Source organism: Desmodus rotundus, chromosome 8 (genome assembly GCF_022682495.2).
Source record: "Desmodus rotundus isolate HL8 chromosome 8, HLdesRot8A.1, whole genome shotgun sequence".
NCBI classification, from domain to species: domain Eukaryota; kingdom Metazoa; phylum Chordata; class Mammalia; order Chiroptera; family Phyllostomidae; genus Desmodus; species Desmodus rotundus.
The window spans coordinates 30,000,167-30,017,578 of record NC_071394.1 but is presented as its reverse complement, the minus strand read 5'-3'; the positions used below and the strand labels follow the sequence as shown (position 1 = coordinate 30,017,578).

At 45.7% G+C, this 17,412-nt stretch overlaps 1 protein-coding gene across 1 annotated transcript in view; it reads left to right on the top strand.

Moving 5' to 3' along the window:
• Window positions 1–116: 116 nt before the first annotated feature.
• Window positions 117–17,412, top strand: part of PTDSS1 (phosphatidylserine synthase 1) — a 62,465-nt gene continuing 45,169 nt past the window's right edge. The window contains exons 1-2 of the mRNA XM_024572098.4: window positions 117–442; window positions 11,862–11,953. Of these exons, the coding sequence (XP_024427866.1) occupies window positions 264–442; window positions 11,862–11,953 (271 nt within the window). The 5' untranslated portion in view covers window positions 117–263. The remainder of the gene's footprint in view (window positions 443–11,861; window positions 11,954–17,412) is intronic.

Below are 17,412 nucleotides of genomic sequence, written 5' to 3'. Positions count from 1 at the left end.
AATCTAAAGACACCAGGAAGGCACAGTGATGCCTCTCCCGGAACGGTAGCTGGTGCACGGGCGGCAGCGCACCCCGCCCAAGGCCGCGTTGGCGGAGACGCGACCCCGCCCTCCCGCGCCTGCCCTCCTTTCGGCTCCCAGCTTTCGGTCCGCGACAGACTCGGTCCTGCGGTCCGGCCTCCTGCCCGCTGCGGCTCGCCACCTCCGGGGTCCCAGCCTCCACGGGCCGGGGCCACCGACGCCGCAGGACGGGGAGGCGGGCCATGGCGTCCTGCGTGGGGAGCAGGACCCTGAGCAAAGATGATGTGAACTACAGGATGCATTTCCGGATGATCAACGAGCAGCAAGTGGAAGACATCACTATCGACTTCTTCTACCGGCCACACACCATCACTCTGCTCAGCTTCACCATCGTCAGCCTCATGTACTTCGCCTTCACCAGGTGAAGCGGGCCCGGCCGCGCGGGGGGCGCGCCCTTGGGCCGAGGGAAGGGGTGGACGGGAGGCGGTGTAGGGGAGCGTGGCCCGGGTTGGATCTGTGTGAGGAAGCGGGCTGGCTTTCCTCGCACACACTTGCAGACCCGCCGCCCACGTCGCTCCTCACCCGCCTGGTGTCTAGCAGAACACCCATCCCTTGCAGTCCCTCTGCACCTGCGTTCGCCCCTATCCTCCAGCCCCCACCCCATGTTTATACCATCTCTCCCCGTACGGCGCCTCGGGCTACCTCGGAACGCTCACGGGGCATCTAGCTCTAATGTCCCCTCTCCTGCTGCACTCAGCATCGCTCCCTATTCACATCACGACACCAGCCCCCTCCTCTCCAGTCCGTGGTTCTACCCAACGCATCGCATGAATCATCTCGTATGCACCACTTTCAGAGCATACCACTACACACTGAAAACACCACAGTCCACAGCGCCACCACCCACCAGGCCCAGGCCACATCCCAGACCCTTTGCGGTGGAACTCTTCCAGTATTCAGCACGACCCCCCATGTAAAAAATGCACTTATGTGGTGCACTACATCTCCCGTATGCACTGCACACAAATCAGCTGGTATATCCCTTCCTCCAGCCTCAAACACTACCTTCTCTACAAAACAAACTGTAGACACACATATCACAGTGCACCTTTCTCTTTCTAGCACAGCCAGTACCTGTCACCTCTTGTGTACATTGCTACATAGACACAATGCACCCTTAATCACCTAACGTACTTGCTGAAATGAGATATTGTCAAGCAATTGTAACAATGCCTGGTGCATAGTAAATGCTAAGGAAGTGTTAAACACATAAACCTCACCCAATATAGCACAACTCCCTTATCCCCCTGAAAACACACACTCTCTCAAAGCACATCTAATATATACACCTACGCATAGGAGCTTGCCTGCCCAACTCTTGACACCCCGGTCTTACAACTCTTTGTCACTGAACATGTGGCTTCTCAACCCCAAGCCAGGGAACTAATTCATCCCTGGTTCATAATGACACACAACCCATGGGTCCCACTTTCAAAGGATTTACATTTTCTGGATGAACCTCCTTAAAGAAAGAAAAGGCATGCCTACCACACCATTATGGCTTAAAAGACCAACAACCCAGAGAACTGTGGTTTTGGAGCCAGAGAGTTGGTTTCAAAACTATTTGTGTGTTCTCTGTTAAGTTATTTACCCTTTTTCTAAGCCTCAGCATCCACACCTGTAAAATGGGGGTAAAATATATACTTAACTCCTACAGGGTTATGAAGAGTGAATGAATATGTGTGCGTGAGCCTAGCAGAGTATTTCGTGCACAATGTGTGGTTAATATCAGTTACTTCTCTCAACATTTTTATCCCGCAGTCAATGGTTCTCAGTCCAGGTCAGCAGAAAACGTGCAGGAGTATACTCGGTGATCACAAGCTTTGGGGAAACTTCTGGTATTTAGTGGGCGGGCATTAAGAATGCCTAATGTATTACAACACATGGGACAGCATTGTACAACAAAGAATGAATTGTCCCATCCATGCAGTCGTGCATGTACATGTGTGTGCACAGGCACACAAGTGCCAATGGCTCCTCCCTTGGGAATCATTGCAGTTTTTCAGATTTTCATAAAACTGGTAATATCCTCCTACATTATACTTGTTCCTTACCTCCGTAATGCATTTGACTGTTGGTTTTTATTTTGTGTTTATCTATTGGCACGAATCTGCCTAAAGCTATAAGCAGGGGTGTCCAACCTGCAGCCCCGTGGGCCACATACAGCCCAGGATGGCTGTGAATGCGGCCCAACACAAAATCGTAAATTTACTTGAAACATTATGAGATTTTTTTGTGTGATTAAGTGTTGCAATGTATTTAATGTGTTGCCCAAGACAACTCTTCTTCTTCCCATGTGGCTCAAATATGCCAAAAGATTGGACACCCCTGCAAGCATATGAAACAGTTACTTACTCTTAATGATGGAGAATATAGCTGCTATTACCGTAGTCTTCTGCTAATGCTGTGCTGTAGGGTAAGACGAGCCCTTTGCACAGTGTCCAGCCAAGGACACATTTCTAGCTTCGGAGAGAAATCAGTCTTGTCCCTAATTCTGGTTACCCTTAAATACTTCACCATGTCCTCCGATTTTACAACTTCATTGAGCTTTGTGGTCACTTAATTTTGCTATAAGCTTCAGTTTCCTTATCTGTATGTAAAATGAAAAGATCTGCTATTTCTTCACAGGGTTTTCTGTCATGAGGTTCACTTTATTTATTTACTTATTGGTAATTGGTGTTTAGCTCAGTGCAAATAGTAAGTGCTCAGTAATATTAATAGTCAGTTAATAGTCAGTAAACATTAGCTGTTATCAGTAATCACTTTATTGTATGCGAACACTTTCTAACTTGTATTTGTCCCTGACTGAAGATGTGACATGGCCTATAATTGAGAAAAAGGAGAAAGGCGTTGGGAAAACGCACGTTGCTTTGCTTGGATAACATGCCGGCCTGTTTCATATTGACGTCAGTTTAACGTCATCTCAGGTGTGGGTTGGCAATGATGGGATTAGTGCAGGAGTTTCTTTGGACATGAGGAAGGTAATCATATTTTATTTTAAATAATGAGAAACAAGAATGAGCAGTTTGCTTCGACCTTTTTTCTTTAATGTTATCTTAGACCTCTTCAGAATGGATCTCTCTTCTAACATAGGAAGTCATATTCTTCTACAGTGTATTCTGTCAAAACATTCAATAAGTAGCAGCAGTGAAACTATAAGAAATAAGTGTGAATTTTAACAGCTTGTCAAAAGTAATAGAAAAGGCAGAACCTGGATTTCAAACTATGGCCTTTTTCAGAAATGATAATATTTCTTCCACCAATCTCATAAAGAGACAAATCACACACTGAAGAGCTAATTAATAATAAATTTCACCTTGTGTAAAATCATAAGCACCATTAATAGAATTAGTAATCACTATATCTTACGTTTTGTAATGATTTGTAACCTTTTAAAGTGACATTTTACAATGATAGCTCTACCTTCCTCCTTAAAAATTGCCAGCAGTCGTTAGGAGGTATCTTTGAATCCTTGAGCTCACTGAGTAGACATCATGAGCAGAGTGCACCCTCCCGAGTTAAAAAATAATTTATAGACAGGAAGTTGTCGCTGAAATTAAATGGTGACAGACGCATCCAAGGAATACTGCGGGGACTGGGTCCCTTTATGAACCTTGTGATGAAGGAATGTGGAGAGATGGCAGCTTGCGGGCACAGCCCAGCATTGGAACGCCGGCAACAGGAGAAAATAGTGCCGTCCTGTTAGCGACCGTGAGATGGGGATGCAGGATGGCTGTGTTCGCCGGAGAAGCCAACTGCTTCCACATGTCCCTGGCCCACAGCACCTGTTTTACTGCAGAACAGAAATCGAGTTGTGCACATTTGCACGTTGCACCTTTGTTAAATAAATGTTTGTGTTGCTCAAGATAAAAAAGATTGAAAGTAATGACTTCGTAAATGAAAGTAATGATTTCTTGCTCTGTGCTCTTTTGTAATGATTCTCTCCAGTACCTGAGACTTACTTTGTAACAGAATTTTAGTTGGGTGACTGTTCAGTGCAATTCTTTCGGTGAAACTTTAAAAATATGTCTTACAGTTTGTTTTTCAAAGACTGGTAGTCTAGGCGAATAGGAGATAGAATACTTTTGGGGGGTCATGTTCCCAGGGTGTGAGCAATGGTACTGGGTCACGTCACGTGCTCCAGAGGCACAGCAATAATTTAGGATAGTGACAGATTAGGTACCTTGCACAGAAGTCTGAGACGAGTTTGGATTTGTCAAATAGTTCTTTTGTTAAATGGCAACTAGGCCAACTCACTGTTGAATCATAGCATTTAAATGTCCTGTCCCTGTCACTGTTATTAAAGATAAAGCCAGATGCTATCGAATCATTCTCCCCAAGATTTAAAGAGGCTCACTTTGCTACCTTTTGGAATAAGGATTTCTATAAATGAAATGCTTTGGTGTATGTTTTATAAGTTTGTTCAGCCAAAGTGGGGCAAGGAGAACCTTTGTCTTAAGCTCAGAGTATAATAATTACCAAAGTGCCTTATATTTATCTGCTTACAGAGGTTGGTAAACTTGCCAATGCTGAATGGCCTTAGTTTCAAACACTCAAGCTTTAGATTTGAAAACACCGAAGTCTACTACATCACATTCACAGCAGCCCGTCTCTCTTTCAGAGGCACTTGGCAGTGAAACAGTGGAACCAGCCTCTCCAGTAGTACTTGTCCAGCGGACATTGTCGCTTACCTGGAAGAGATTGCCTTCCTGCAGCTTGCTGTACCCCAGTGATCTCGAGCCATCCAGGCTGGGTTTCTCCTTGACATGGGATTAAGGAGATGGACGAAGGCAGGGAAATGGACAGACCTCGGATCTATTTTTGTTTGTTTGTTTGGTTATGAATAATGGTTTTTTACTTCATTTCCCTTAGTGGCTTTGGAGCTCCAGCTTTGTGTCATATCATCAAGATAGAGTTCCACCTTCTGTGTCACTTCCCTTGTGGATACCTGCCAGCCTTCTCTGCTCTTCTCCTTTTAGACCGTATGGATCCCATTAGAAAACATCTCCCGATACTGCTGATTCAGTTGTCTCGGCCGTTTCCTGCACGTACATCGTGTTCTTTCCCTCCCCATAATGGAAGGCCTGCCTGCCCTCGTTCCCCGAAACCAGCTATATTAAGTGATGGTCCACGGGGGCTGTGCACTGCGGTTAAACTGGCCCTGGAGGTGAACAGAGCACACTGTTTGGTGGCACCCTCTAAAGAGGTCCCGTTAACGGTGACCTTAACATTTCTCCTCCCCACTTCCTATTTGAATTGTATTTTTAAATTGAATTTACATAAGCATGCTTCATGTCCTTCCTTATACTTATTTCTGATGTTTTATGTCCCTACTAAGATGATAAATTTATTGAAGGGGAAAACGTGTCATATATTTCTTTGGCATCTTCTGTAGTGTTAGGCACCTGGGTGATTTCAAGTATTTATTTGGCGTAGACGATGTCTTACCCCAGAAAGTTTACATGGCTAGAAAGTGCTGCCTGGTGTTTAGCATTTTAGGTATGATTCTGTTACCAAGTATAACATAGTTTATCTTGTGATATAATCCCTGTAGCCCCAGATTTCTGTAGGGAAATGAGCAGTTTTTCAGCCTCAGTGAATCTAGAAGCCAGGGCTCATCCAGTCAGCCAGGACTGCTTCCTGAGCATCTGGTTAAATTCATTTCAATAGTTCAGCAGTCTGTGTTCCATCCAGCCGAGGTCCCCGCCATAGCAGAGTTCATCTAGTTTATCTTCCCTGGGCCTGACTAGGCCTTTATAGCTAGCTTTCAGAGCTCTCCTCGTCCCCACACCAGGCCTTAGCTCAGCAAACCCCCAGCCCTTTGGGATAACACGCCCGAGGCCTTCACTCCATCTCCCTCTAGTCCATTCTCCACAGGGCTGTCCCTGTGACCTTTTAAAGGCAAAATTGTGATCCTCTGTGTCTCCTGCTTACAGCCTTTCTCTGGATCTCTATCACTGGGAAGTGCCTTTCATTATAGAGCAGGTCTGCTTCCAGCCTTAGCCCAGCCCTACCTGTGCACAGCACACATAGCAGGCCCAGACAGTGTGGTGCGCCAGCCCCATAACCAGTGCCAGGTTGGCACCTCTCTCCAACTGGAGAGCACCTCCCTGCTCCTCACTCTTACTCACCAACCCATGGCATCCTTCACAGCCCACCTGGGTGGTCCCCCTCTCAGACACCTGTTTTGATCCAGGAAACACAGAGGAAGAAATATTTATATACTTCCAAACACCTTTTATTTTTATATCTCCCGTATTGTAACATTTGTTTCTATTTCAGTTCCTACAGACCAAGTATCTTAATCTTCCTAGGATACACACCCAATAGATGCTGAATGAATCAAGTCCAAGAAATACAGCCAATAAGAACTTAAGAAAATATTACTCTTCTCCTGTAGTTAACATGTTAGCTATAATTCTTGTCAAGGATCATAACTTTGTATGAAATGAAGTGAATGTCGTTCAAAGATAAAACCAAAGCTAGTTAACATCTGTCTACGTTGTAACCTGGGACTAAGTTTTCCACTGGGAGACAGGATCTTTAAACAGTGGCTAGCCTCATAAACATGACCCTACCTATGTGTCTCAGTTTCAGGGACTCATTAAAGGGAAGGGAAGGAGAGGATGGGAAGTTGCCAGGCGGGGGTGGGGTGATAATCAGCCTAGCAGCCTTAGGAGTCAGGATAAAGGTTGGGCTATCTTGTCTGCCCAACCTGGGGACACCGCTTAGTCTAGAGATTGTACACAAGTGAGTAGATTTTGCTGTGATTTCCTGAAATCTCCTCACCCACTGCCTGTAGTCAGAAATGAAACTAACACAGAATCTGAGTCCAAAACTTTTTCTGAGTGCCAGCTTTTTTTTTAAACTTTGTTTACACATTTCCTGCTTCTAGGACAGTCTGTCTTCCCTGGGTAGTTCCCTGTACTGGTTGAAAGAGTGATTGGACAGGAGTTAAGGTGTTTGAATATTTGCTTGGTCACTGAACACTGGGACAGGAAAGTCACTGTCATTGGACCCTGTGGACTCAGGCTGTGATTCATCCTTATGTTACCTGAGTTACTGGGCCCACTCAGCCATAGTGCCCTGCCCTTCCCGTCACTCCACTGTATTGAGAATGCCTGCTGTGTGTCCAGCATTGTGTTGGTACCGGAGATACTTTGGGGGTGTAAGATAGGACCTGTCCCGTCTGGAGCTTAAATTACAATTTTATTGTCATCTGTCCATTTGTATTTTCACTGTGTGTGGTCAGGGCCACCCAGCATGCTTCTGGAGCACCTCCTAAATTTAGCAGAGAGAAAAAAAGGAAGTGTCTGTTTGTATCGTATTGGTAAATGTAGCAGTCTTAACCTAGAGCCAGCATTCCAGAAGCCCTGGCTCCTGCTTCCGCTCTGTCTCTGTGTGTAACTGTGGGCAAGATAAAGCAAGAGCTTTCTTTTCCTCATTCTTCAAGTGAAGGTAATGCCCACTCCCACCCCTAAGCTGTTGAGTAAAATGCCAGTTGGGAAAGTTCTTTGCAAAGTTCAGAGTACCAGGGACTGACAGAGACTGAGACCGTTGTTCTTAAGGGCTGCAGGAGACCTAGGAATTGAGAAGTCAGGGAGTTGTCGCAGCATCACCACGGAAAGCCTGAGACCTTTTGTCTTTTGTTGCTGTAAAGCAAAATGTCTTAGTGGAGGCGGACTCCTGAGGCCAGAAGCAGTTGAGGAGGGGATCAGGCAGCCCTGATCGAAAGTTCTGATCTTCCCTGGGAAGTGGGAACCTGAATGCCTTTAGGAGCAGTAACAAGCAGGACCACCCAGGTGAACAGTCTTGTAGTCTTTTGGGAGGTGGGGTATCAGGTTCATTAGAGGCAGTTCCAGCAAATAAAAAAACACAACAAAACTTTTCTCTCTGGCTAAAGTAAGCTAAGATAATTTACTTTTATCTCTCATTGTCCCTTTCGATTATGATTCTTTCAAGAACAAGGGCCATGTATGTTCATTTTTGTCTCCTCAGCAAATCCCCCCTGCGCCCCTCCGCCCGGGATAATGCCGTCCCCAGCGATAGGTATTAGCCACATGGGGGAGTGAGTGGCCATAAATGAAGGACATTCAAACATTGTGAACTAATAACTGACACTTGCTCTGTGTCAGGCTCTGATGTAAATACTGTGTGTGTGTGGTTATATTCTCCTCACAACCCCGTGAGGTGGAACTCTTATTGTCCTTGATGTACGGGGTGGGGGAGGGGTGGTGGGGGAGGTGGAAGCCAGGGCACAGAGAGGTTGGGTAATCTGCCCAAGGTCACACAGGCTGATAAGTGTTGAAGCCAGAATTCCGGCCCAGGCATTCTGGCCCCAAGCCTCCTCAAGGGTGAAAAATTTGAACTTCAGAGCCAGGCCCCATCAGGAAAATGCAGATTGTGATTTTCCCCCCTTCTTAGGGTGATGTGAAGACTGAGAGAGCTAACATGCAAAGTAGCTGGCATCCCGAGTGAGGCACAGATATGGTGGATGTTCAGAGCTAACTAGTTCTTATCCCCTAATTGGGTTTTCTGGATTTACCGATGTGGTCTTGTGGCCTTTGTAGCCAAGCTGCTCTTCATGATTAACTATGGGAACTTTCTGTATATCTCAGTGTGTGGTTATGTCTCTAGCTTATTGAGAGTTTAGAGAGGATGGACTCCCACCAGGCCATGGAGAATAGCCCGTGTGTGGTTAGGTTGTCAGGCGGTGGGGAGGACTGGGTGGCCTCACAAGTCGTGCATTCAGTTCTTTCTGGGCTCCTGCCTCTTGTAAGGGACTGTGGGTGCACTGTCTCCACTCGAGAAACTTGGGGTGCGAAGCTGGGCTGTGTGTGAGAGGACTCAGATTTCTTCTTAACCTCACCCACCGCCCACCAGTCTTCGAGCACAGAAGTTTGCTCTCCCTGTTCTATAGACTTTCAGTTGATCGGATGACCTTGCTGTCCATCTTTGATACGTTTTTTCCCCTAACTAGACAAATATAAAACTGCCACCTTTTCAGAACCACTGCTATTTTATTCAGGTTGTTTAATTGACTTTCTTTTTTCCACCTGAAACTGGGCCATCCATTGGATCCTCTCTTTCTAACAAAATTACTCAAAATTTACGAAATTACCATTTCATTGGTTGTATGCCTGTATTTATTACTGATTGCAAGTTCTTATAAATTTAATGTTGATTTCGTTTTAACTATTTTTGACCTATTACCTATTTTGACTAGTAGGTAATTTTAAATAGAGACTGATTTACTAACTTACTCTGGCCATTTATTTAATTAAAATTTTAATTAATTGACCTTTTTGAAAAGAATAACATGTCCACCTTGCTTGACATCCAAGACATACCAAAGGGAGGTGATGGGAAGCCCCTTTCCTGCTCCTCTTTCCTCCTCTTCAGAGAAAACCGTTGTCACTGTTTCTTGGGGAGATTTCCAGAGACGTTCTTTGCAGCTATATGCACAAGTTACAAGTGTATACATACGTGCACACACCCCTTTTTATACAAATAGTGCTTACTATCCCCACTGTTCCATGCTTGCTTTATTCATGGTATCTCTTAAATTATTCTGTATCAGTTCATTCATACAAGCGTCTTCCTCCTCCTTATGGCTCCTAGCATTCCGTTACGAGATGGGACCATAATCAGTCCCCTTTTGGTGGACATGTAGCCTGTTTCTAACCTTGTGCTGATACACATAACGCCCCGCTGAGCAACCTTGTACATACATCATTTTTGCACAAATGACGGTATATCTGTGGGGTAAATTCTCATGCGTGCAATTGTTGAGTCACAGGTATACATGCATGTGTAAATGTAACACGTTGCCAAATTGCGCTCCATGGAGGTAGTTTTAGTTTAAACTACCACCCGCGCAACGTGTGAGAGTGCCGGTTGGTGTTACTTCACGTCCTTATTAGCTCAGTTGTTAAATTCTTATCTCTGTCTGTAACGTGGACGGGAAATGTTCTCTCAGTGTTCATTTGCCCATCTCTCACCACGAGCAAGGTTGAGCGTCGTTTCACTTGCCTGAGAGACATTAGATTTCCCACGCCCAACTGTCTTCTTCATGTCCTTTGCCCATTTTTCCCCTTGTTTTTCTTCATCTAGTTGTTGTTCTTTCTGGTAATTGACTAGGGGGAGGAGGGTTCTTTCTATATTAGGAAAATTAATACTTTGCCTCGATCTGAATTGCAAATGTTTTTTTCCCTAGTTTATCATTTTTCTTTACAGATTTCTTTGCCATGCAAATTTACTTTTTCTTTATAACTTTTGAGTTTTATGGAATATTTTTAAAAAATATTTTATTTATTTATTTTAGACAAAAGAGAAGGGAGGGAGAGAGAAAGGGACAGAAACATTGATTGGTCTCATACACCCCCAACTGGGAACCTGGCCCACAACCCAGGCATGTGTCCTGACCGGGAATTGAACTGGGACCTTTTGGTTTGTGGGACGATGCTCAACCCACTGAACCATGCCAGTCAGGGCTGTGTCATACTTTAAAAAGGTCTTCCCTACTCTGAGAGTGTTGTATTTTGGTTTTTAAAAATTTTACCATCATTTCTTCTAGATTTTTTTTTTTTGGTTTTTTACTTTTATTCTTTGAATGATATAGACTATATTTTGGTATAAAGTATGAGTTGTGGAGTCAACTTTCTTTTCCCAGGCAACAGTATTGAGCTCAGCCTTGCTTTTGTTTTGTGCCTGACAAACTGTGTACCCCATCAAACGCTCTGGCCGCGTCCCAGTGCGTCTCACATGAGTCATACCCGTTCAGGATGATGTAATTTTTTCAGGAGGCAGCTTGTCATGAAGACCATCCTCATCAGAGTCTAGCAGACCTGGTTTTGAATGCCGACTCTTCAGTGTCTCACCTATACAACCTTGGGCAAGTGACGTAACCTTTCTGAGCCTTCGTTACTGCATTTGTAAATTGACTGGGTTTTCCAGAGTTACTGATGTGGACTTGTGGCCTTTGCAGCCAAGTTGCTTCTCATGATTAACTCTGGGAAATTTCTATTAATACCTTGTTCTGCAAATGGGTTGTGACAATTAGAGGTAACATGTATAGATTGCTATTCAGTGCCTGGCACACAGTAGATGCTTGATGAAGAACAGCTATTCTGACTGTCGTCACCGTTACCAGTATCAGCAGTGGGATGCTGGTCTGAGTGAGGACGTTGTGTCCCCTCCCCTCCCTGTGCGGGGCCATTCTTCAGTAAAAGCTGCTGTTCTTGGAAACTGGCTTCCCTGCTTAAGCCAGAGGGCCTCACAGGTACCCTGGTAGTTATCAGGCTGGCATTCTTAGGGCTGTGCATAACATCTGGGCAGATGTTAAATCGTTACAGTGGCCATTAATGTAGGATTGCATTTTGCTGCAGGAGGAAGTCTCTCCGATTCTGTAGTTGGGTTCTATAATCAGATCTACATGAAGCCAACAGTCAAGCATTATTTGTCCAGCATCTTACCTTTTGACATCCTGGGTATTTCTTTTTTAAACACAGTGATTCTCAAATGTTTGAGCAGAGTGTGTGTTGGTCTATAAGGCTGCCAGTTGCCTTTCCTGTAAGAACTGGACTTTATTTTGAGATTGTATTATTTTAGGAAATGATAGTGATTAGTGAGTAATGTATGTAATGACTTTTCTCAGCAAAATAAAGTTAGCAATCTCCCCCCTGCCACACACTGCCCACTGGTTTTTCTAACATGGAACTCTGACTCCTTCTAGGTTTGGATCCGAAAATGAATACTCAGTGTTCTTTTTCTCTTCTCAGGGATGACTCTGTCCCAGAAGACAACATCTGGAGGGGTATCCTCTCTGTTATCTTCTTCTTCCTCATCATCAGTGTATTAGCTTTCCCCAATGGTAAGTGATGTACTGCTTTATCACTTCTCTCCTGTGCATCGTGCCCTTTTGTTATTTTTGAGATGCATGCATCTAGAAGACGAAAGTAAAAGGTGGAATAAAACAGTAATCAGAGTTTTGTGTAGTGGTCGGGGCACAGGCTCTGGAGGCAGACTGCCCGTTCTGCCACTTCCGAGCTCTGTGGCCACATTGAAAGTGCTGCGGTTGCTCTATAAAGTGGAGAAAACAGGTAGGTGCTGTTGTAAGGGTTAACTCAGTTAAGACATGTTCGGTGCTCTGAATGGTGACTGAGAAATTGCAAGCTCTCAATGAATGTCAGCTGCTGTTCTTGTTGCTATTTTTGTTGTTGCCAGCCGATTACAAATGCGTAATTATTCAGTTACTCCTTTTTGCTAAGGATAGGGTCAGTGCTCTAATGAGTATTACTTAATAGTTCTTTGTCCTAAGTGATCTTTTATCACAGTAAACTTTGCTGATTATATATTTGGGCTATGAATTTTCATCAGCAGGTAAAAAAGACAGTATGAGTGTGAATTTTACCCCTGTCATGATTACAGAGTGAAGCAAAAACCTTGTTTAGGAAACCAGTTTGGTATTCTGCCATACTTACGATCATCCTTTCCTCTGAATTGTCCTTTGTGCTTGCTTTCATTTTTCTTATTCCACTTCATACCTTCTTCCTAGAGTATTATTATTCTCTGTAACCATTTCTTCATGCTCCCTCCTGTATCCTATTTCTTTTACAGGTATGATATTTTGAAATTGTCTGTCTTTTTTATGAGTTACGCTCCATGAGCCCCATGCAGATTTTAAGTACCTAAGGTGTGTTACTTCTCCGCCCCTTTATTCAGTACAATGTAATGTGTAATATAAGAAGCTTACTGCGAGTGTCACTGATTGCTTCCTGGAAATGTACCGTGGTAATAGGATTGCAGTACCAATGCCAGTGTGTATGTGTCGGTGGCAGGTCTTCCACCAGCAAGCAATGCTCCAACACCAGCGGGGTGCTCTGCGATTCAACACAATTCCGACACTGTCTACGCAGAGATAGTGCCAGATCCCATGGGTTAAGGGCTCAGACTCCACTTCAGAGGCCAATTGGAAGTCTGGGATGTTGCCGGTACTTCTGACTGAGTAGCTATAAATTAGAGGTTCCCATAACCCACTTGGGTTCCATTAACTTGCTAGAGAAACTCACAGGACTCAGGAAGCCAGTTTACCACTAAGTGATCCTGTCAGTTCATTACAAAGGCTGTTCATCAGCACACAGATGAACATACATGAAGTGGGGAGGGCGGGGAGCTTCCGTGTCTCCTTCAGGAGCACCACTTTCCTGGCGGGCGCACGACTTCACCAACCGACAAGCTCTCCAAACCCACCCTTTGGGGTGTAGTGGAGGCTCTGTCACAGGCATGATTGATTCAGTCTTTGGCCATTGGTGATGGAAGTCAGTCTCCTGCTCTCTCCCCTGGACTAGGTCTGGGAGTAGAACGGAAAGTTCCAACCCTCTAATCACACAGTTGGCTCCACTGGCAACCAGCCCTCGCCCTTAGGTGCTTTCCAAAAGTCACCTCATCAGCATAGCAAGAGACACTTTATTACTCTTATCACTTAGGAAATTCCAAGGGCTTTAGGAGCTCTGTGTCATAAACCGGGACAAAGATCCTGTTCCAAATATATATTTATTGTAAGCCACGATAGCACACATGGCAAAGCCTTCAGGCCCTCCGAGATGGTGGCAGTGGGATTTTGTTCAGTATTTTTGCTTGTCTTACGTAGCACTCTGGTTTCTTTGCTGGTAGCATAATAGTCCAACTGGTAAACCCATGACTGAATCCTTAAGGGAATGAATTGTCGTAGATACCCAAATTATTGGGCAGCTGAGTTTACCTCTCCAGCCACTCAAGCTTTCAGATTAAAAAAAATGGTTTTCAGTGGCAACCTGCTGTGCTGGTCAGTGCAGGCTGCTTTCACAGGACACTGTAGACTGGGCAGCTTAACAGAAGATTCACCCTAAAGCAAAATCTCTCTCCCTCTGCGACCCTGAAGCCGGACAAGTTTTGTGCTTCCAAAGTACAAGCGTGGGACAGGCACAGGGTCCTCACTTATGCTGCACAAGGGAGGCTTAGGAAAGAAGGAAGGGTGATGGGCCTGAAGCAAGTCCAAAACCTAGGAGGGCGGATTCTGTAAGATCTTAAATCAAGAGCAGGAGGTCCTAAGGTTTAAGACGCTTGGCTGAGTGCTTGCCCATTGAAGTCGAGGTGGAGGCTGCCCACCTCCCCTCCATGGCCTTTGCACTCTGAGCCTGCGATGGAAGTGACAGCCCAGCCTGGATGATCTCTGAGTCTCCCTTGGGGTCCTTATGTTAAGGAATAGCCAACGTGCCCAGTCAAGTAACTCTGCGGTTCAGTCCTGCGGGGTCTAAGAAGTTCACAGTCTTGGCACGTGGGAATTAGGATTTCAGCACAGGAATTGGGGGCGGGATATAAACATTAACACCTGCGTATCTTGTGCAGCTATGGCAAACATAGGTTAGCCTTTCCATGACAATTGAGGGTTTTGAAAATGCGTAATTATTGGGGTATGAAGACAAGAGGTCCATGATATGGGTAGGTTACAGAATGAATTGACCTTGCTATGGAATTCATTTTCTAGGAGAAATCCCTGATGTCAGCTTTTTGACTATTCACCAACTTTCTCTTCCTTCCCAACTCCAACACACAAAATCTCAGAATGTCAGGTTTAGAGAGCCTGCACGTTACGTAGCCTGTCCTCTTGTTCAGCGGTGCCGTGTTGTAGTGCCAGCGAAGTGGCCACGTGCAGCAGGAATCCTTTCACGCACACTGGAACCACCAGAGGCTGCGGTGGCCCCCCTGAGCTCTGGAACCTGGCCTTTTCATACAAAGGTAGCGTAAGAATACGGCCCAATGCAAGCAGATTGTAAACCCATCTGAGGTGGGTTACCAACACAAGACCAACACCACCAAAGCCCCAAGGGAAGGTGAGTAGGTGACATTTCAGGTGGTGGTGGTGACTGCCACTCCTCTTCTCAGCCATTCTACCTTCTGTGTCCTGTGAAGGTGTGCGCTTACTCCCTTCTCATCACTCGATGACAGGACCATGATTGGTCTGTGCGCTCTACTTTTATTCCTTATCTCGTCTGTCTCCGGGCTTTCTACTGTTATTATTATTATTATTTCTAGTCAGAGCAGAGCACGTGCTCAGGAAATTGATCAGTCCCAAAGTGTCAGGTCTGTTCTTCAAGTCTTCTGCTTTCTTTGGCTGTGTGTTAATTTGTTGCTTAGTTCTTAAGGGTTACTTCTTCACATTTTGAAGTTTCCGTTTTGCTTTTTTTTTTTTTTTTTAAGTTGCCATTTCAGAAGTCCGAGGGTCCTAAAAGATTAGCTTCTCAATAGCCATGATGTTACAGCCATTTGTCCATGAGGCGTCAGCAGGAGCTGGGTTTGGGGGCTTCATCAGCAGATGTTTTTCTTAGGGTGCCAAAGGCCCAGAGGTTGGGGGCTAAAATCTGTTGGAGGTAACGTTTTGCATGATTTCTCCTGGTTTGCCCTCTATTCACTAGTGAAGTCCTCTAATCTTCGAAGTCCCCTCATCCTCAGTTTCTCATGTGGAGCTGGGCTTTTGTCCTCCTTCTAGAAAGATAAAAGTTAAGCTTGTTTCATGCTCTACTCATCCTGGCTGTGGGGGGGGTACTGTGTGATACGTAGAGAGCGGGGAGGTCCCGTAGGGCTACCTCGTTCAGCCAGCTCCGTGTGCAGCTGAGGAGCGGAACCCGTGGTTGTCATTCATCCACCAGGGTCACTGGCCACTTGATGTCAGCCCGTGTGAAGGCCCCGGCTCACATGTCTTCCTTTACTCAGCATTGCTTTGGGTCATTTCTCCTATTAGGTTCATTGCGAAGTGTTTTATCTCCCTCTGCTTCTCTTCCTCTCCATCAGTCTCTGGCTTTTCTCTTCCTGGGACTGTGGTCTCAGGGACTTCGCTGGCCTGTACTGGGTGCTCTGGGGCCTTCAGAAGGCAGGTGGCGGATGGGCCCATATCCTCCTGTGTTGCCAGTGTCGTCCGTGATCAGCAGAAGCCAGCAGATAATCTGAACGTCCCTACTTTCTCCTTTTCCTGCTCTCTTCCTGCTTTCTCCTTCCCTCACCACCTCTGTACACATGCTCACACACACTCGTCTGTAGGCAGGACATTCCCCAGACAGGGTTTCAGACAGACGTGGAAAAGGACAGTGGCACTTCAGGATTCTTCGAAAGAAGCATTAGGATGTTAGGGAAGTCGGTCTTAAGAGGGATTCTCCAGAAGCCGTGTGTACATAGCAAACACAGTGTTTGCCTTGTTTTCTGAAGGTCCATTTATTTACACAGTAGAACTCTAAGTTTTCCACATTGAAGAATGTTATTGAATATGTTTAGGTCAGGGGTGGCTTTGGGAGGTGCCATAGAGATGACACCCCCCTGGGGAGTTTGCCGGGCCGCTGGGAAGGTTGCTCCCGAGCTCTGTGGCTGTCCCCTCCCAGAGCCAGCATTCAGACCTTGGGCCTGTCCGGGAGCCATGATGCTGGATGGCTGCTTCTCTGAGTGGAATATTTATGCCCCTTCTTGCTCCTGCTTGTCACCAACATTTGTCTTCTCCTTGAAAGGCACTTTTGAGGAAGTGCCTGCAGTGAATGGCATTCCCAGAATGGTTCTGTTTTGGCAACTTCAAATGCATTTGTCCTTGACCTAGTAAAGGCTGCCCTGTGTGCTTGAGTAGAGGCCTAAATATGATTGCGTTCATATGTCTCATGTGTGCGACTTCATATATGCCACCTGCATGGTAGAATCGGTCAATTCCTACGGGAAGGGGGCCCTGTGATTTTTTTATATTGGTGTTCAGGGTCTAAATAACAAAGAAAGCCCTTGACTTTCTCCATAGGGCTTTATGACAGGCAGGACACTTTTGGCCACAGGTAATAGGAAACCCATTTCAAAAGGAAACTGCTTGCTTTCATACATCACCAGAAGTTCCCAGGTAGAGGGGCTCCAGGTTGGCTAATCCAGCAGCTGGGCGACTGCGAAGATCCGGGTTCTTTACCTGTCTCTGTTCCGCCACCTTCAGCACATTGGTCCTAACCTGCTTCGCTGCCCTCGTGATCTTAGGTAGCTGCTGCAGTGCCAGACCTGTGGTGGTGGGCAGTGTCCAGCAGAAGAAAAAGCCAGTTCTTCCTGTGTATTTGTTTTAAGAGTGAAGAAACCTTTGGTAGCACAGTGGCCCTCAGTTCTCTTGTGTAGAGCTGGGTGACACGGCCCTGCACCAGAAACACATAGTGCCTGGGGGGGGCAGGTGCACCGTAGACCCCCAATGGATCTCATTGCCTGAAAGAGTAAAAGAACAGGATTACCTCCCTCAGCCTAGAATTTACCGGATACACGGCATATGGGGGAGGAGTGGATGGC